A 21468-nucleotide genomic window follows, 5' to 3' on the forward strand; every position below is an offset into this window, starting at 1 on the left:
TAAATACCCAGTAGTGGGATAGCTGGATCATACGGCATTTCTATTTTTAATTTTTTGAGACATCTCCATACTGGCAGCTTTATAATCTCTCTGTGCCTCATTGTACCTCATTATACATCTGTATAATGTAAGCAATGGAAATATAGTACTTGATGGTGATGTTGTGAAGTTTAAATTACTTAATAGATGTACAGTGTCCAGTATCTGGCCTTTTGTGTTTAAAGGTGATAGCGATATATAGTACTTACTTACCTTATATTCCCTATTGGCGAGTTTCATGATAGTAAAGACAAAACGAGTTTCTCTTTGTATCCCCCTCACCATGAAGTGAATTGCATTTGTGACATAGAAACTGAATTCATCTGGAAACGTGAGGTATATTAAAAATGTTAAAAAAATTTAAATAAAAAGATGCTCAGTATATCATTTGCATTTCTTCAGTTGTTGCTTTATAATAGCTGTTAAGGGCTTCCTGACTTTTGACATTCTTTTTGTTACCCTCACTTTCTTCAAAGTAGCTAGTTTGGTATAGTGCACGTTACAGCCCTCAGAACTGCAAACTGGATCGTCTGAGGGATAAGGTTGCTGCAGCAAAGAGTGGGTGACATCAGGGTACAGCTTTGCTACTGGAGATGGAAGACCAATAATCTCAGAAAACAGCGCACAGGAAGAGCTGGGCCGGCCAAGCGCTTTGTGAAGGCTCATCTGGACACTCCACAGAGGGTACCATGAAGCGGCGTGCGCTGATGCCAGGGGCGTGGGCCCGGAGGCCTGAGTGCACAGCCGGCCTCCTGGCACTGACTTTCCCGGGGGCGGCCGGGCTGGAGCAGTCCTGGCGCCACAAGACCGAGTGCTGGAGGGGTGCGCCCATTGGCCCCCGAACCCACAGGTCGTCGGAAACGGCCGCCCAGTCCGGGTGGAGCTGCCGCCCTCCAGCAGTCCCTCTGCTCCTCATTCCCGCGCGAGGCCCTCAACTGAGCCGCGAGGGCCGCGCCTCGAGGCGCAACAGGGCGGCGCGGGGCGCGCGCCCGCCGGCCCGCGGAATCTTCCCGCGCGTGCGCACGTGCCGCAGCCGCGCTGGGGGCGGGGGCGGGAAGGGTGAGCGTGCTCGGGGCGCGCGCGCCGCCGACGCCTCACCCTGCTGCCTCGCCAGCGTTTCCTGCTGCGGGCGCACGGACTCAGCACGCCGGCTCCCCGGCTGCCATGGGCGGCGCGGAGCCCGCGGTGTAGACTCCGCCAGCCCCGGACCCCCACCCCCCCGCCCTGACGGTGCCGGTAAGCGGGGGCGGGGGCGGCGGGGACGTGGCGGGCACCCTGAGGGGCGGGTCTGCGGGCCGCGGTCAACCCTCCGGGGACTCTGAGGTGCTGTGTGGGGGCCTCCCTTGAGGGGATCCCTGTGTGAATGGAGATGCCCAGGGCTCTTTCTGCAAGTGCTGCCACGGGTGGGGGGCCCAGTGTGGAGGGCACCGTCTCCAGAGACACCCTCTGTGTAACTGCGGGGGGGCACAAGGGTGGTCTGTGGAGCTGCCTCAGTGGAAGACCATTTGGGGACGTACGGGAGCCTCGAGAGCCTGCGCGGTGGGGATGGACCCCACAGAGGACCCGTATGTAAGGAGGACCTTAGGCTGTGCCCTAGGACTGCCTGGAAGCAACCTCTGCCAGGGGGGAGAGGATCGTGCCTTGGGATCCGGGCCGGGAGTAACTTCTCATATGCCCAAAGGACTTTGGCCTTGACCGCCTTTAGGGCTCAATGTGCCGTAACTTGTGTCCCTCCAACGTGGTTGAGAGGCTGGGGCCATGTGGGTCTGCCGCCTTTGTCCATCACCCCCACCGCCCCCATTAGAATCTTTTTTCTCTTTGATAGCCCACTTGGCTCCAAGCTGGGTTTTAGTGGGACTCCTGTAAGAGCACAGGGCGCAAGGGAAGAGAGGACCAGTGAGGCCTCTAAAGCAAAGATAGGAGACTTGAGGCCCTGTGCTTGACCATCAGGTAAGGTGGATTCATTCATGCTGGCAGGTCCTGGAAGAGAAAGTCCTTTGAAGGAAGGAAGAAAGGATGTGTAGGTTTATTGAGTATCCGTATGCTGAGCACTGTACTAGCTATGTTTAAACATATAACTCTTACAACAGCTTTGTGCAGTTATCTCCTGAGGGATAATTAAACTGAGACTCGGAGAGACTAAGCAGTTTGAAAAGGTTATAAAAGTTGGAATCGTGAAATCTGTTTTTCAGATTTTTTGGGGGGCGAAAGAAATTTCAGAGGGAGGCAGAAGGAAGAATGTATGTTTGCCTGAGTTTAAGAGCTAAAACTATAACTCTTAGAAGAAAATGAGAAAATCTTCATGACCTCGGATTTGGTAATGGTTTCTTAAATATGCCACCAAAACAACAACAACAACAAATAGGTAAATTGGACTTCATCAAAATTTAAAACTTTTGTGCATCAAAGGACACTGTCAAGAAAGTTGAAAAGACAACTCATGGAATGGGAGAAAGTATTTGCAAATCGTGTATCTGATAAGGGATTAATATGCAGTATAGATAAAGAACTCCTACAACTCAACAACAAAAAAACAAGCAACCTAATTAAAAAATGGGGAGAGGACGTGAATAAACATCTCTTAAAGAAGATATACACATGGCCAACCAGCACATGAAAAGATGCTCAACATCATTAGTCATAAGGAAAATGCAAATCAAAACCACAATGAGATATTACTTCACACCTATAGATGGCCATCCTCAAAAAAATGGAAAATAACATGTTTGGGAGGATGTGGAGAAATTGGAACCCTGGTACATTGCGGGTGGAAGTGTAAAATGGTGCAGCTACTGTAGAAAATGTTTCATGGTTCCTCAAAAAGTTAAAAAGAATTTCCATATGACCTAGCAGTTCTACTCCACAAGCAATTCTGTATCCAAAAGAAATGTGATGTGGTATGGAAACTGGCTAAAATCCAAAATTTAGTAGTTCTTTTCTGTGGTCAGAGAAATCATCCATATCTGTTGTATTGGTTACCTATTGTCAACCCTGCCAACCTTGACTCACCATTCAGGCTCCACCTCTGAGGAAGCACAGTGGATATGATGAGCTCATGATTACATACTCCCTAGAAACCAGTTCTGGAGAATAGGTCTTCTCAGCCCCCTCTGGCCTACTTTGAACTAGAGAGAGGGTATTGACATTGTGATCTCAAATAAACTCTTGGCTTTGCCCAATCATTTTTGCAGCATTTCTTCAAGAAAGATTTATTGAACACTTGCTCTCTGTAAAGCAGTGGGAACTACCCTGATTATTCCTCCTTCCTGAACTCAAAGAAAATCTGGAGCTCCTTTTTCTACCTCTGAAACTCACTGATTTGGGTTTTCCCTGCTTCCCTTTTCAGAGGTTTCTTTTGCTTTGCTACTGCCTGGAGGACACACCCTCCCTGTGTTCTAGATCGCTGTTAGTTACATTTTTGAGCCTTTTACAAATGTCTACCACTGCCATATCAAGAATCTAATGAAAGCACAGAAGGGTAATTTATGTTTAACATGCAGGATGAGGTGGTTCCAGCCTATTCAGAGGGCTGCAGATTCTCTACAGCTATGTGTCTTTATAGAATGATCTGAGGGAGGAGTTCCCTGGATGCCTTCTTCCCTATTTCTTCTCTAGCTCATACTGTGGAACAGCCTCCTCTTCCTTCTGCCTCCACTTGCCCTTATAAAAATAATCCCACTGCACTTGCTTCTTGCTGGCTGTCAGCTGGATGCCACCCTCAGCATCTAAAAGCCACTCAGAGTTCCTAGAAGCCACCTGCAGTTCTTTGCCACATGGGCTTTCCCAACATGGTCACTTCCTCAAGCCAGAAAGGACTGTCTGTAGAGTGAGCATGCCAGAAAACAGTCTTATAAGATGTAATGTAATCACAGGAGTGACATCCCATCACCTTTGCCATGTTCTGTTGATTAGAATCAAATCACAGGTCCTCCCACACTCAAGAGGATGGGAATACACAAAGCATGAACAACAGGAGGTGGGAATCATGGACTTAGAGACTGTCTCCACAAACAGTACCAAGGAAAGGTTTAGGTTGTCATCCGCTCTCATTTCTTACATTGCATTCAGCCAAATGGGCCTATTCTACTTTCTTGTCCCACTGTTATTTACTGCCAATTATCTCTGCCCCCTGAAGTTTCTTCCAAGCCCTTCTCAAGTTACCACGAATTCTTCAATGTTCACATTGTCCCTGTGATGATGTCGTTTATCTCTCTTTTCATCCTTGATAAGGAAACAGAAAACCCCAGTTCACCTACCAGCTAAAGAAGTAATCATTAAGCATAATTCATGGTGTTGTTATTAATTGATTTCCTTTTTTTGTTTTTTTGGTGAGGAAGATTGGCCCTGAACTAACATCTGTTGCCACTCCTCTTTTTGCTTGAGGAAAATTGGCCCTAAGCTAACATCTGTGCCAATCTTCCTCTATTTTGTATGTGGGTTGCTGCCACGACATGGCTTGATGAGTGGTGTAGGTCTGTGCCTGAGATCCGAGCCCATGAACCCTGGGCTGCCAAAGGGGAGCATGCTGAACTTAACCACTACGCCACTGAGCTGGCCTCTGATTTCCTGTTTAATCTGAGTATCTCTCCTAGGACTTCCAGCACAGGGAAAACCAATTTTTTTCTCATCAGTCATTTGTTTTTACCCATCGTTAATCACTGTTGGGAAAGTCAACCCACTGTGGGCCCTTAGCATTCCTGAATGTACTAACTTGGGTGTACCAAGAATGCAAGGTCCTGACTATTTCCCAGGCTATTTCTAGGGATTGTATTAGCAACAAGCAACCTTAACAGATAAGGTAACATCTTCCCCTGGACAAAGATCGAGCTTTTTTCTTCTTACTATGAAAGCAGTGAATCCCTAAACCTCAGTGTTCCTCTTCTGTAATGCAGCCCACTGCGTGTGCAGGCATCTATCATAGATCCTGTGCCACCCCCATGGCACTTGGAAGACACGGGGAACTGATGCAAAAAACTATGCTAAAGCTCTTGCTATGGCTGTGCTGTGATTAATAAAATCTTTAATATCTGACCTAGGAGTCTCGTGTCTTCTGCCAGCATTCATGAAACAGTAACAGGATAGCTTGTTAACTTACAAATAGAGTGAAACCCCACAGTTCTTGCCAATCACTACCACTTGTTTTTCTAGAAGTTAAAGCTGATTTTGCTAATTTCTCAAGCACCCCACATGCATATATTGGAGCTTGCAGCCCTAAACCAAGCCCCTCTCTTGGTCTTCAGGCCAGGCTGGACGTAGACGTTTGAGAAGGGGACACAGAGATTCAAATGGCTGCATATCTGAGATGTGAGTTCCAGTCCTTCGGGTGAGGGTTTTGGCTTGGTGAGCTCTTGAGAGAGCCTAGGTAGTGTTTAACAGCCTCTGGGGTGGTCCAGCTGCAGAGGAGTGCTGCACTAGAGGTCCTGGTGCCTGGGGTGACAGGTGACGGGTGATGGGTGAGGGAGGTACACATGGCTGACTTCGCCTTTATTTCTGCTGATGAGTTTAGAACAAACACACACTACCACCAGATTGAGACCCTGGAGTGGGAGAGAGGAGATGTGCAAATTACCCGCTACTCACCTCCAGTGTCAGCAGGCCCACTCCCTCTTTAGGACAGGCACTTGGGCCAGGCTCTGGGATAGAGGTCTGAGATGTGGGTGTTAGAATCTGGAAATCCCCACAGTGGGAAATGGCCACATTCTGTTCAGCCCCAGGCCCCAGGCCCATTTGCTCCCACCTGGTGGGGGTTCTGGGGCAACAGATGCTCCCAGCTTGGCAGGCAGGAGCAGGGGAGGGGTATAGCAGGAATTTCAACTCAGAGCCTGGGCTAATTCTGGAATAGGGTTTGGGATGGGCTGGGCCCCTTTAGGCTTGTATGTCTAACAGGGTTCAAAGGGCCTGGGTGCCTTGGTGCTCCTGGGTTCCCAGCTGAACATTGAGCCCTTCAAAGACAAGCTGCCCTGATGACTGCAGGTGTTACTGAAGGAGCTACTGAGTTCCTGGAGTACAAATGACCCATCCCTTCCTAATGTGTGATATCTGTGTGCCTAGTAGTCACAGCCATTACTCAGTGTGTAGCTACCTAGAGTTAGGGTTAGAGTTAGGACTGTGCTTAGAATAGCATTGACGTGGTGGTTACAGATTGGAGGTAGATAGTGTTGAGCACTGGGCTGGAATCATGGTGATGTTAAAGTAGGATTTGAATTGAGTTGGTGGTTCCTATTGATAAGAGCTAATGGCTCTTGGATTAGGATTGTGTTAAGGTTGGAGTAGGGCACTGCTTGAGTTTAAGGTCGGTATTAAGATTGGCCAAGGAGTTAAATTTTGTGTTGGGGGTTAGTTTTAAGCTTCTAAGAGAAGAACTTAAGCTTATGCATATTGTATGATATTGATTGGGTTTAGATGAGATGTTTTTGGCCATTTTCTGGCTCTCTGTACCTGTGAATTATGAATGGCTGTGATCACTGAAGCTGTAATTCAACTAGAGGGAAGTAGGCATCTATTTCCTAGGGAGAGGGAACATCACAGTTTTCTTTCCCAAACTTATTTGGCCATGTAGACGTTTTTTGGGTAACACCCACCAGCATTACCTTTCTGAGGCACAGTTGTTCTGAGGGGTGCACTTGAAGAACTGTGGTTTAGAGTTATTTCTGGGAATGTGGTTGGAGTTGGGGTTAGGGTAAGAGTTGAAAGGCATGGGACTGCAGTTAACATTAAAGTTTAAGGTGGAACTACCCATGTGGTCATGCTCTGTGTCAAGGGCTCCTTCCTGGGGAACCAGGCCTGGTTCTTCATGGTCTTCTGAGGGTGACCTTGATGGAGTGTGTCTGTCTGGTTTACTCTTCCCTTAGGGTCTTGTCTGCCGCATTGGAGAGGCTGGGGGTCAGGACTCTGCAGTAAACTGGGGACACTCATAGGGATAGGGATGGGTCTGTAGGTCGTGGACTTACTTGCTGTCCTTGTCATTTCTTTAAAAGCACACGTCCAAGTTGAGACCAGGGTTATGCACGTGAATCCAAGACTATCCTTATTAAAGGACAAGCAGTGGAACAGAAGTTAGAAACCAGAGTTTAGAGGAAGCATAAACAGGCCTGGTATGTCTGAGGTGGCCTAGGAGGCTTTATGGAGGAGAGCACCTTTGAGGATGGATTTGGACTGCATTTATGTTTGTGGGTTTACAAGATGGGCTGTGTCTGTTCACATGTGTGCAAGCCTGTCTTTGTGTCTGTATGTGTGTTTGTGCCTGTGTCTGCTCGAGCATGTCTGATCAGGGTGTTCATGTCTATGTAGGTGTGTTTCCTGGACATGTCTCTGGCTACTCTGCATTAGTTTCTGAGAGGCATCATTGAGTTTACGTCTTTCTATTTATGTGTCAGAGTGGCTAGGTATCTGTGTCCATGTGTCTTTGACTGTGTGTGGGATTCTACTCTGGCCTCTCACTTTCCCTGCCTTTCCTCCTGACACTCCCCAGCTGCCTGTAGTATTTACCGCAAGGATGGCTTCCCTTCCCTTCCCGCCATCTGGATTCCCATGTGTCCGGCTGACTGCCCAGGGCCATGCCCCTGCGGCCCCTGTAGCGGGCTTGACCGTGGGAGCGATACACTCTGGGCAGCCCCTAATATGCTCCTTGCCTGGCCATGGACCCAGAGAAGTTACAGTGGAGGAGAGGGACACAGCAGGAAAGGGGGGCAGTTGGCAGCACCCACCTCTCCTTCTGGAAACAGAGCTCTCCCTCTGACCCCTTCCCAGGCCCCCTTTTTCCTTCACATGTTCCCATCCAGACCAAGTATTCAGGGTCGTGGCCTCCCTGTCTCCAGGGGTGGGAATGGAGAGTCTTCTACAAGCCCAGGGAAACGGTTAGGGATCTGGTCCTCTGCATCCCCAGCACTTTACATGCCTGCATTGTGCTCATTCCTCATATCCCCACCCGAGCTCAAGGTTGTCCTCCCGTCTTTCCTCTCCCTGCCGCGGACACAGGAACCATTCTTGTCCTTCATTCTGTGACAGCCCTGGCCTGTGCCATGGGCCCCTGAGCCCAGGTGGAGCATTTGGCTTTGGATGGCTGGTAAAGAGCAGAGGCCCAGCTCCCCTCACAAGATGCAGGAAGCAGTATCTCCATGGGGTTTATTCCTCTTCTCATCCTGTGTTCATTGCCCTCTGTTTGTGGGCTATGGTCAGCAGGTACAAAAATGAAACAGCCATCTCCCCTATCTTCCTGAATTCAGTGTTTAACAGGAGAAGTGATTTGTGGAGAAGCCACTCTCCTTCACTGCAGGTGGTCAGTTGCCTGAAATTCTCTCCATAGAATTCTGAAGTGGCCTCTGTGGAGACCAAGAGAAGGGCTCCAGAAAGTCAGAGCCATTCACCAAGACATGACGGTACCTCAGAGGACCAGAGGTGAACTCCACAGTTCCCAAGCAAGCATTGGTGTATTCCTAGCATCTGCCACCAATTCTGGAGTAGCAAATACTTGAGCTTGTGCTCTGCCATGAGGCTTTTTATTCTGATTTTACCTCTCTTGAGCCTAGGGGGAGTTGGAGGGTGGGAGTTGTGGTAGAGTTATGGGATGGGATGAGCAAGGCTTCATCCTTCAACAACATCCCGCAACATCCAGCATGAATTATAGGCTCTGACCCTGTTTTCTCTCAGCTCTTGACTTTGCTGAGAATTGAGAATTCTGAAGGTCTTGGTTCCAGCTCATCTCTCTGCCCCCAACCCTTTGTTGCAGGACTTGGTCAGCAGCATAAGCCAGTGCTGGCTTGTGGCAGGTGGGATACATGGGAAGGAGCTGCTGTACTCTAGGCCAGGATGTATGCACGTTAACCTCTGCTTCCCATCTGATGCTGCTGTGACCCTTCTGGGTCATTCCCTTCATTCTGGGCCCCGCTCTTGTCTCCTTGCTCTGTGGCGCTCTGCCCAACTTCCACCAGGCGTGGAGGATATGCCTGTCACAAGACCTTCTATGATCTTTGGGGATGCTTTAGGAAAACACCTGGAGGGTGTTGGCTGAGCAGGCCTGGGCCTTGTGCCTCCTGACCCTGGAGGCCACAATAGGGGCTGGGCCTCCATCCTTGAGGTACAGAATCACCATTCAAAAGAGGGACACGTTCATGCCTCTTCCCATCCTGGCTTTTGTGCATCCTGCCAGCAGTGGACGTATAGTGCTAAGTGCTGGGGTGCTGTCAGAGGAAGAGAGTCCTGCCACCACCTCCGGTTTGATGGGATGTTGAGTCATCCTGGATTTCCTTAGGAATCAGTTGAGGCAGGATCATCCCATAGTCCCCCTTACCACACAGTCTTAAGGAAGCTGCAGTACTTCCTGCACTTACTTCAGCTGTTGGCTCCTCCGTGCTAGGTCGGAAGTTGGGAATGCAGAGGTGCCATCTCCTGAGAGATACTAGGTGTCCAAAAGAGAAGTCCTTCTCATCCACTCAGGGTGGTCTCTTTTTCTTTCTGCTTCCCAGTTCTCTCCTCCCACATCCAAACCTCCCTGATACCTGGCTGAACACTAGGATGCCACACCTGCCCTGTCTTTGTGTCTGTAGCCTCATGATCCAGGCTCCATGCATTTAGAACTTCTCTGCAATCTCTCCTGCTGCTCCAGTCTTCCAAGAGCAACTGCTTTACATGCATAATCAGCAAGTCAACCACCTTTTTATGTCCACCTGGTCTCTCAGTTGGATACCCACTCGTTAGGCTCTAATAGTAATTTGCTATGGTAACTTCCAGAATCCATCTCCACTTCTGGCTTTCAATTTTGATTCTCCATACCCTTCCCTCCACCCTCATCCACCATCCCTTCCCAGCTTATACTTACCCTTTTGTGTCTTTGCCCACACTCCCTTACATGTGAGAGAAACCTTTCTTCTAAGCCACAAAGTCCTTCCTTGTTAGTGCTCCCTTCTCTCTACTTAGCACCAGTGAAGTGTCTATGCTTTTAGCCAAGGCCAACCCCTGGGCAAGCGCACTCACTCCTATCCCCTCACCTCTGCACCACCGCATTGCTCCAGCAGTTCTCCCCTTGCTCTCCTGCATCATCAGTGTATCCCTCTTGACCACATCATTTCTATCAACATCCAACATGCTGTATCTCTCACCTTTAAAAGAAACACCCGTCTCTGGGTTCGTCTTCCTCCCACAGCTGGTTTCCTGATTTTTCTCCACGTCTGTGGAACAAACCCCCTTGAAGGAATTGATTACACTTGCTGTCACCAATTGCTCCTCTTCCATTTTCTCTTGAATCCACTGCAGTCACACCTCACCTCCATCATTCACCTGAATCTATTCTTTTCAAGGCCCTGAGTGATTTCTGTGTTGCTAAATCTAATTGTCAACTCTGAGTCTTTATCTTTTTTGGTCAGTTCACGACTTTTCATGCAGTTGATCACTTTCTCCTCGTGATACTTTCCTCTCTTGGCTTCTAGTATACCACACTCTTCTGCTTTTCCTACTGCCTCCCTGGCTACTGCTTCTCAGTCTCTGCTTACTGGTTCTTCCTTTTTCCTCCAATTTCTTGATGTTGGAATATGCCAGAGTCCAGTCCTTAGATCTCTCCTTCGTTTACACTCCTTTGCTTGGTAATCTTGTCTGGTTTCATGGTATTATATACATCAGTCAGTCGGTCAGTCAATCAGTCAGTCATTCAGCCATCTATAGCCAGGACCCTCCCTGAGGACCATCAGGCTTCTATATTGAGAGTAGATGGTTGGAGGTATGGTCTCAGGAAGAAGCAGAGAGATTAGGGATGATATGCATAAATCATAGCAGCAGAGGGAGTGAGAAGTGGTCATGTTCTGAATTCATTTTGAAGGTAGAGACAAGAAGATTTTCTGCTGGATTGGATGTGGACTGTTAGAGAGAAAACATCAAGGCGACATTAATGTTTTTGGCCTGAACAACTGGCAAGAGAGAGTTGCCGTTAACTGAGGTGGGAAATACTGCAACTGGAGCAGTTTGGCATGTGTGTTAGGGTGGTGATGGGGGGACAGGGAATCAGGAGTTCCCTTTTGAGATGAATATTGGACATCCACGTGTATATGTTGATTAGACAATTTGGGCATGTGAGACTGTCTACCCTGGAGATAATGATCTCCATGGGGGCAAGGCCTGTGTCTTAGTGACTGTTGGGTCTGGCATCGTTCCTAGCACATAGTATGTACTCAGATATTTTAATTGTTGAATACAAGATGCCTCTCAAGGTTATTTTTATTGTGAATGCAAGATGCCTCTCAAGGTTATTTTTATTGTGGCCCTTTTGTGTGACTCTAGGGTCCTCCTGATCAGCTGAATACTTCCTCCTGTGGCAGGACCTCACACACCACAGCACTCATCACACTGATATAATTATTCATCTGCCTCCTCAGTCTAGACTTTGGATTCAAGTACTATTAAGGTATTACTATGCGCCAGCCACTATCCTAAGCCCTGGGGATACGACGCACTATTGTGATTGTTCAGGAAAAAAAGGTTGAGAAACTGAAATAGAAGCAGAGGCAGTAAAAATAAAGGAAAGGAGGCAGCTTGAGAGATAACCAGAATTAGAACCCAGTGACTGATTTTATGTATGTTCTGAGCTAAACAGTCAATGTATAGTGATACCATTCCCTGACTTTGGAAAACAATTTGGTGAGGTGGAGGGTGTTTGGAAATTTTGAATTAATTTGCATCATCTTTGGAGCAAGATGGAGTTTCCCACCAGGTATTGCCTGTACAGTTGGGGCTCAGAGGAAAGATTAGAGCCGAGAGGTGGCTTTGGGAATCACCACTACATTAACAGTAATTGAGGCTTGGGGTATGGATGTACAGTTATCCCCCTTTCCCAGATGAAGAAACTGGGGCTTAGAAATGTGAAGTAATCGTCAGATGTCAGAGTTAGGGTTCTAACTCTGGTGATTTTTTCCATATTACATCCCTGTGACTCTGACCTTAAAGTCTGCCTCCTCTCTGAGGGTCACACATTTGGCCTAAAAATTGTAAAAACACATGCCCAAGGACTTTGTAATGTTTTTCTTGTGTTGTAGTTTTGCTCCCTTGGTTCATGTTTATCATCTTTCTCTGCCATTGTTCTCTGGCCACTTCAGCCAGAAGTTTCCTTCCAAAGGGAAAAGGACGACCCAAATCTTCTAGTCATACTTAATCTTACATTGAGTGGAACAAGCACAGCCTTGAGCAATGCTGTTCTACCATGGCCTCCTTCAGGGTCTGGGGTTCTAGTCTTCCTTCCAGGGAAGTCAGTACCTGCCCCAACGCAGTTCTCAGGAGAAGGTAGGACAGGGTCCACTTCTGCCTCCCCAGGAGGTCAAGGGACTGTGAGTCTGATGGCCCCCATTAAGAGATCCACTGTGCAGCCAGGGTGACAGAGGCTGCTGGTGGTGGTGGGTCACCCATCAGTGATGGTGGTGGGGTGGGGATAGGAGTGCCGGCTGACTGAACAGGAAGCAGGAAAGAGCTCTAGGAATGTCTCAGGATGGCAAGTAATTCTAGAGGCCTCCTAAAACAGATCTGTAGGAGGAATTTCATTTAGTCTGTGTGGAGGGAGTGTGGGTACAGGATACAGTTGGGAGGGGCTTACATTTCTTAGCTGCTGCTTACAGATCTCAGCTTGCCTCTTAGCCTCCCTCTTGGGTTTCTCCGTTTCACTGCAAGGGTTTCATAGAATTTCACGTTATATTTCCATTAATGCTAAACAGATATTTCTCTGAAATAGCCCATGTTGGACATTCCCAGAGAGAGGCAAAGGGGCCACAGTCCCACTTCAGTTCTGAGCAGCTTATCTGGTTGTTCGAGACTCATGTGTGGCATTAAATTCTAGATTCCTGGCCACTTTTTGTGTCTGGTTAATGGGACAGGACACTTTCCAAAAGCCTTAAAGTTTTCTTTGACAGTGAAGGTGAGTGGTTCTGGTGCATTCTGAAATGTGGTGAGATATAATGAAGAAATGGGGAAAGATGACAGGAACAAAGGGCTGGAGCTAACAGGCTTATATGATGCTGTCTTTGGTTAAGGAAAGGAGGGGAAGGCAGATCCTGGGAGGGATACAGCTGGCTAAGTTCAGTACAATATAATATACAGGAAATACATAAAAATATACATATATATAAATGTATATAAAATTATACATGAATATTCAGTGAGGCAAGGCTGGTGGAAAGGAGAAAAGTGAAGAAGGATCCAAGGTATAGGTCGTGTAGAACTGAGACACAGCGGTAGGGCCAGGTGCAAGCTGCTGGCAGTAACTTGAGAAGCTCAAAGATGTTTAGAAAAACCCTGGTGTTTGTGGCTCATTCCCAGAAGCTTCAAGGCTCAACTCACTGCTCTTTCTCACACTGGACAAGCATACTGAAGCTCAGATTTACTCACCTCCTTCCTCCAAAAGCACTTGTTGGTTGGCTTCCTGGCTTTAGGTTCTTTGGAGTTTGAAGCAAATTGGCTTTGCTGCCTTATCATGCCCTGGTCAGAAACTTGTCAGATTCTGTCCCAGGTACTCAGACCTCCATCTACATGCTCCTCCTCCCTACTTCTCTCCCTGCCTGCTCTTGGGGGTGGGGCACAAGCCCCTCCCCATGTCCTACTGTGATCTTCATTCCAGGTGTCAGTCATTCCATGCAGCTGCTGGGCAGTGGAGGTGGGATATAGGCTAGAGAGCTACAGCAGCCTCCCAGATGAGTTGTGGAGAAAGATCTAACCAATAATCATCATGGAGCAGAGGGGGAGATTCTGTCATTTGCTTTTGACACCCTGTCATATTAGCTGTGAACTTTTGATAAACACAAAGCACCTCCTCAAGGGTAGACACTGTGGCCCTCCTCTAAACCTTCCCTCCAGATTGTGGGCCTATATAGGAGTCGTCAGTGAACTGTGCCTGTGCGATTCCTGGCCACTCCTTCTTGTCAGTACTATCCTCACGTCCACATTGCACCTCTGGGCCCAAGGACACCATGGGACACCACGATAGAGTTCAAGCCTGACCTTTACCTTCAGTGCACCTTAGACAAGGGCCGTCCTTCTCTGCTCAAGTCTCTTTATCCACAGTCCAGGGTGGGGCTGGGAGGAGTTGTGTGGAATGCTGACCCAGCTTAAGTGTGGGTTAAAGCTCCTTTCCTAGAGAGGAAGGACATTTTAGCCTCCCCTGTGCCTTCCCTTAACACACCCCAGTGGCAAGAAGGCGCAGACAGACAAATCTTTGCTTAGATTATGGAGTGTATTTGGATGACGCTCTGCCCCACATGCACAGTAATGAAATTGACAGTAGCAGTCCTCTTCAAGTGATGCAGACATTGGGGAACCTACAGAGTCTTTTGATTGTGCTGGGTCTCCTTGAGGAGACAAACATTTCCTTCTGAGTGGGAAGTTGAGAATTTGGTTGGGTTCCCAGGGTGGGTGGCACACACCACGAGGGCAGTGGCCGGGGTGGCCCAGGACTGAGACAGAGTGGAGTTGATGGGAGTGGGAGCAGTGCCAGCGTTTACTGTCTGGGGAAGGGGCGCCATCCCAGAAGGCCACGCTGACCTGCTTCTCAGTGTGGGGTGATGGGGTCTTGGGGTCCACTCCTGTCTTCTGTGTCTTAGTTCACCCTGTGAGACTTTTGGCTGGAGCCAGGCTCTTTTCTACATTTTCTTTTCTGATATTGGCTCCTTTCTGGGCTGTGGAGAACATGGACTCCTTGTGCCCTTTGCCTTTTGTCTTGGAGTTAATCCAGTGCAGAAAGGGTTTCATCTTATTTCTCAAGCCAGATTCCGGGAGGCTAGGCCTCTTGTGAGTATGGACTGGCATCACCTGCCCCTGCAAAACGTGACCTTGCAAAGTTTGGCTCTGCAATGGCTTACCCTGAATGAGTTGGCCCAGAAAATGCTAGCTCTGGGACGCCTGGGGCCCCACAGGCTGTGCATGTTCAGGAGTCCCTGCTGGGTTGAGGATGATGTTGAGCTTGGTTTGACTGTCTTGCGGGTCATTCTTCTCAGAATCCTGCCCCCCAGGGACTCCTGGTGGTAGCTCTGGGAGCTTAAGCTGAGGGCGACGTTCGGGACTGTGTGGACGGGGAGCTTCAAGGTGAAAGCTATGGCTCCATCGCCAGGGGTTGTGGGGTGTCCTGTGCAGAAGCATCCCTTCTGGCCTCTGGGCTTCGGCAGGGTGGCCATTTTCTCTTGTTGAGGAGAACGCAAACCCTGCATCCCCTTCTCCGTGGTCCCCTGCTGATATGGGTTTCCCCGGGTCCTCTCTGTTTCCTGCGAGCGTGGGGACTTGGGCTGAGTCGTTGCTCTTGCCAGGGCTTTGGGGCTCAGGGCTCCAGGGCTCCACCAGGCTGGGGAGGTTCACACTGGCCTCCAGCTGAACACAAAGCACCTGGGCCTCTGTCACATCCCCACTGGGCTGTGAGATCTTGGAGGCCCCGTGGGCAGAACCGTGGTATACTGCTCTGGAACTAGGGTGCTTCTGGCTCTTCTGCACTGCCTTTAACTCACTGGCCAGCTGTTCTTTAAGATGGAGCCATTCTGGATCTGGGGCACGAGGCGTGTCTGGTGTGATGGGGAGTTCCTGGAGCAGTGTTTTTCCTGGGTTGATTACACTCTCAAGAGATTCCTGTGTGGAAATGTTCTGTGGGATTGCTATGGTTTGTTCCCTGGACGCCCTTGCCCTTAGGGGAATTCCCCGTTGTATCTCTAGAATCTGCTTTCTCAGATGCAAATTTAGTTTGGCCAAGATGGGTTTCTTGAGTGTGTAGGGGGTAGCAGGGTCTGTCTGGCTTTCCAGAGGCACCATCTCTATCTTTCCTTCCACCTCCACCTCAGCCTGGAACTCATCTGCAGAGTCTGCACAAGTCTCGTTGGCATCTTGAATGCGTGGCCCAGGACTTCGACACTGGTCTTCACATGAGATCACCTGGGTCAGAGGTTCCATGAGGAATCAGGCTGGCCCAGGCACCTTGTCTGTGATTAGAGCTTGGGTAGTGATTGCCGGGGTCATGGCCCTGGAGAGAGCCACATAATAGAGAGCAGGCAGCCCTGACAAGAAGGCCAGATACTTCTGCTGTAAATTCATCTTCCAGTTTCTCAAGGGCTCCCTTGGACAGGGCTCGGGGCAGCTTAGGATGTTCATTGTTGGCATCTGCAGAGGCTTGTTGCTGCTGCTCGAGGGCTGTGGGCATCCAGGGCGTAACTTCCTGTTGTAGATCAGAGTCAGTGGCTGCCTGTCGCTCCAGGGGCTTGCTTTCTGGGATGCAGGTGAGGGGAGCCCCTTCCAGGCCGCCAGGAATGATGCACTCCCAAGAGCTATATACACAGGCAGGGACCTTGCCCTGGTGAATCTGCCCACGTTTGGAGTTGATGTGGCTCTGCAATATTGCCTTGGCCTGGTCGAGCAAGTGTGGCACGGGGACTGACACTGGGTCCATGATGGGTGAGAAGGGGTCACCAGCCCCATTGGTGTCTAGGACTATGGATTGGGGAACAGTCACACATTGGCTAGGGCTGTGCTGTTCCAGGGCAGAGGGTGCTGATCAGCGGGGGACAGGAGCAACTGGATGGACTGCTGGATCTTCTGGGGCAGGCCCCAGCGATGGTGAATCAACTGCCTCTGGAGGTGGAATCCCAGCAGCCTCCGGGCATGCTCCAGGAAGAAGCGTATTTCTCTGGTCCGGGCTGAGATGGGCTTTCCTTGCCAGGAAGTTTTCCCAGTCTCAGCAGACTGGGCTTTGTCACAGGGCTTATAGTGCATAGGGCTCTGAGTGTGTGGAGATCTCTGGAAAACTTCTGGCAAACCCCAGTGAAGTTGGAGCTGCCTCTGCAGCACGTGCCACTCCAGAGCTTCACATTCGGCCATTGTCAGAAATGGGACATTGATCTGAGCTTGTTGGTGGTCAGACTGAGTCACCCACTTTGGAGAAGATGAGTCAGAGGGTATGGCTGTCATGGGTGGAGTTTTAGGCGGCAGAGGTAGGAAGGAGAGCTCCTTGAAGAGAAAAGGATCCTTCAAGGGGGCCTTGGACATGTTCCTGTTCATGGAGAGGCCTTGACAGCCGAGGAAGATATCAACCAGGGACTCACTGTGCAGAGAAGGGAGGCCACAGAATAGCTGGCTGTATTCCTGCTGCAAATGGCCCACTGAGTCATGAGCCTGTGGCCCAGGAAGTGGATCGAGGCCACTTAGGTCTTTAAGGGCTGGAGAGGGCAAGGCTAGAGCCATATGGTTTGGGATTTGCTGGTAGTTGTATCTTTGTCCTAGGTCCAGAATGGACCACTCAGAAACCCAGAAGGCCTGGGTTGGCTGGCCAGCCGTACATGAACCCCAGGTCTAGTAGGAAATGTTCGCAAATTTCTCAACAGAGAGCTGAGAAGTATCGTTCTGGATGAAAGAAACTGGTTGGTTATTTATAGGTTGGTAAAACAATGGCTGGTTTGGCATGAACTGTCTCAGGGACTCCTCCACATGTCTGGGGAGCCCCCACCTCTGGAAATGCATCCATTTCTTTACATGTACCTCAAGAAACCTCAGGATTTCAGGACTGAGGTATGGCAGGTGGACAGGGAGGACAGTGACCATATGCAAGGCTAGAGGATGTGTCAGGGTAGTGATTTCTCCATTCGGAGTCAGCAGAGAGACCTGGGAATTCAAGGGCTGCTGACCTTGGTTCCCGTAGACGAGGCTGGGGTTGCTCTGCATCATCTCCTGCTGGTTCCCTGGGATCCTAGGCTCCTCCCATCTTGAAGAAGAGATCGTCTCTGGGCCCGTGGACATGTCTGGCACTTGAAATTCCTGCCCTAGCTGGAGGTGTTCAGCCCAGTATTCATGGAGGCTGACCTCACCTGCGGACTGGGCAGCTGACTGTGTTAAGGATCTCTAGTCCGTTAATTGTGACACTGTGGGGGTTGGAGGTGGAAGTGAAAGGTCTTTCGATTATGGGGAACGATGCTCCAGACTCTGCTCAAAAGACACAGTAGGCATGGACAACACCTCTAGGCAAGAGGAGCCCTGTGATGGCCTCAGAGAAGTGGAAGAGATCAGGGTGTTCTCACCCACCAGCAACTGCTGAATCTCCAGAGCCATGGCATTGCAGATTTGGCAGCAGGGATCTGCACACAGGAGCCTCTGCACACTTCCGTCCTGAGGAATCTGGCTCTGGCTGTGAAAGGAAACATGACAGCTGTTACTGATGGAGTGACATCTGCCTCTTTGGAAGTGTGTGGCCTGGAGCTTGGCACTGCCGTCCCCTAGTCCTATAAGCCTTGGAACCTGCACCTCTGGGTGTTTACCCATCCGTTTTTCTTCCTGTGAAAAGGCCATTTGGTAAGTCATGGTGGGCGGGGCTGAGGTCTCAGACAAGCCATGGGAGCACATGGCCATGAGAGACTGGGAGATGGGATGAGTTCTCTGCTGACCTGTGTTGAGAAGCTGAACTAGGAGCAGGTACCAGGCAGATGGCGTAGCCAGTGGTTGGTTGATGGGACATCACTGGGTAGAACCTGGAGTCAGTCTCGTTTGGGGCTCAGAAGGCCACAGGCTGGTATTCAGTATTTCCATATTCAGTATTTCCAAACTGTGGAACATGAGGTCCTTGTGGGAACTCTGCATTCTGGGGACTATGGTGTGCATACAACTTCTCTTTGGAGCCTGTCCCACTCTCTAGAGATCTTAAGAAGAGGAGAAGATGACAGGTTCCTATCTGAGGGCTGTGCCAGCAACTGGCCTCCCTGAAGACAGAACCGCAGGAGGTAGTGTCAGCAGGGTCCAGACATCCTCTGAGGCGTCTACTCTTGAAAGGGTGTAGCTGAAAAGAGAATATAACAATGATGACTTATTTATGCACTTATTTATCCGTTCTCTTGACTGGATAACTTGTCTTGTGACTAAGTGCAAAGCCACATAGAGTCTTTTATGCATTATGCACTAGTCAATCCTGAATTCCAGGACCACCTTGAGCCTAGCCCAGAGCAGAACTGGGAGATGCCTCCCTCTTGAGCTGTCTGATCCCCTTCTGCCCTGGCAATTCTCTCAGTCAGTCCTCTGGCCTCTGCTGTGTCTGCTCCCTCCCAGTCATTATGCCCCTCCTCACCCCTGTACCTGACCAAGCAGAGAAATCATCACAGGCCAGGCTGGGAGTTGGGAGACTGCAAAGAGCAAGAGATCACCTTTTCATGATAGAGAGCAGCTCCCATGCCTCCTCAGCTTCTTCCTGGGCACGTCTCCTTGCTGAGAAACCAGGAGACAGTGTTACATGGAAGGGGAGAGGATTCAGGGACATCCTATAGGAAGCTGAAGGCCTTTGGATTAGAGGAGACTGGAAACCCCAAGAATCAACGTTTTAAGGCACGTCTGTATACAACTTAACTAGTTACAATGTGCTGTCCTGGACCTAATCTCATTTGATCATCACCAGCACACCGTGAGTGAGGCAGGGTCATTAGATGCCCATTTCCTGGATAACAAGACTGAGAGATGAAGTGACTTCCACAGGGTCATAAAACTAGTAAATGACACAGCTAAGGACTTCTGCCCTACTTCCTCATTCTTCATTCCCGGGGGTAGGGTGGAGAATTTTGGAACATTCCTGGGCTCTGATTTCCCACCAAGAAAGTCTTCTGGGAGTATTTGTCAACTTGGGAGTTGGAGCCTTCAGTTGTGAGAGCACTGGGTCCTGGCACCACGGGTCATAGAGGGGCAGGATGCATGGGAACAGCACCCACGGTGGAGGGGTCAGAGCAGAGAAGGGGACTTTACCTCTCTATGCTGCATGTCTGGCCCTTTGCCTGACTTTTCGATGACACTTAAAGGCAAAAAAGTTAGAGTGTGAAGCTGGCATACTATTTTATTTTTCATGTCCAAAATGAGACAAAGGAAATACACATTTCTCCATCCCTTTCTATATATCTGTCTGTATTTTATTGACTTTCTAATCCTCCTTTCCATACTCCACCTTTTCTCACCCCAACGTTTCTCTTCTCTGCTTGCTTCTGATTCATTTCGAGGCTCTTCCATACTCTCTACTTCCCACTTATTTCCCAGGAGAAGTTCTTCTGAAGCTCATGATGAAACAAGAGAAAGAGTGGAGCAGATTATTGGGTGTATGGGTCTAAAGCCAAAGGACTTCTGCTAACAAATGCCTTACTGGACCACCAACCAGAAAGATCCCCTGTACTGGGAGATCTTCTGAGATCCTGTGAGTAGATTCCATTTCATCTGGGTCTCAGCCCAAGCCTGATAGAGAGGGTCTTGATTTTTCAGTTAGAATACACTGCAGGGATGGCCTGGTAAGGAATTATTTCTAGGCTCTATAAGAGAAGTATGATATCAGAGTAACTGAATGCATGGTGTAAACATTGAGGAAGGGGAAAGGGTAAAAGCAGACACTCTTATATCTTAAAAGCTTCTTATCTCAGGCTTAATCAGTTCAATTGTGGTCATAGCATTTCCCTACCCAACAGCAACCCCTTTTAGGTTTCAGCCTTAATCCATCATAACTCCTCTTCACTTGCCAGATAATTAGGATAATAATGAAGATGGAGCCATAAAGAAAAGTAGGGCTCAACATGGTGTAAACCTTATTGGCATGAGGAGACCAACCACCCCTCTCTCTAGGCATTCAGGGTCTGGTGCCTAATGACTCCCAGTGCTATGCCTCGTCCTGTCCGCCTCACAGAGGACGGAACCAGGCCAGCTGACTGCATCACAAAGCCCGTCTGTTTCACAAGGCAGGTGTCATGTCAGAGTCCTTGATCTGTCTTAGGGAGGCTTATGTGGTGAGTCAGTCTGTAGAGGAGGGTGTCTGGTTGTCTGTCAGGGTTACAGAGCCTGGCCCTAAAGGTGCCTGCTCACAGGTAGAGTCTGTGCTCGCACTTTGTCTTCACTCTCCACACCCTACAGCAGCTCGATGGCTCAGCTGTCTCCTTCACGACGACTGTGTGGTCATCCATTCCCAGAGAACTGCGTGTTTAGGGACACAGGGCACCTTTTGAAGAAGAATGGCTGAGACAGAGGATCCTCCACCAAGTGCTCCACCTGTACTGGAAATATGTCTGAGAAGCACCCATGAGATGAGGGAGGGCCGAGTCTGGTTATGGCTTGGAGAGTTTTGCTATTACAGGCAATGGGTTATGGGAACTCAGAGGTGCATGAAGGGGACCATGGCTGATGTGGCAGGAAGGTCCAGGTGGCAATACCGTGAAATTCACATGTGTGGAGGAAGTGAAGCCTCCATTCTTTGTGGTGGGAAGAGATTGTAAATGCTGCCTTCCCTGGAGGCACTGATTAGACTCACTTATGGAGCTCTTTTAAGAGTTTGTTTTCTAGAGCTGTTTTTCCATGTTATAGAATTCTGTCTACTCATGGAGATGAATACCTGCAGAGATGGGTTGGTGCCCACTTCTGACAAGGTCATAAACTAGTTTCTGATTATGATTAGATATGCTCATCTACTCTGGATGTATGCTGTTGATC

At 49.2% G+C, this 21468-nt stretch overlaps 1 protein-coding gene across 1 annotated transcript; it reads right to left on the reverse strand.

Annotated features, from left to right (window-relative positions):
* Positions 1-951: 951 nt before the first annotated feature.
* On the reverse strand, positions 952-20563 carry LOC147914462 (protein SPATA31F1-like). Its single transcript, XM_087444239.1, is given in 9 exon segments — positions 952-1493; positions 10026-10205; positions 14430-16077; positions 16079-16492; positions 16495-17955; positions 18055-18157; positions 19164-19224; positions 19753-19798; positions 20450-20563. Coding segments are annotated over 9 exon segments (4569 nt in total).
* Positions 20564-21468: the final 905 nt, after the last annotated feature.

This window comes from Ceratotherium simum, chromosome 20 (assembly GCF_057802395.1).
Source record: "Ceratotherium simum simum isolate JZ-2026a chromosome 20, ASM5780239v1, whole genome shotgun sequence".
In the NCBI taxonomy this organism is placed as follows: domain Eukaryota; kingdom Metazoa; phylum Chordata; class Mammalia; order Perissodactyla; family Rhinocerotidae; genus Ceratotherium; species Ceratotherium simum.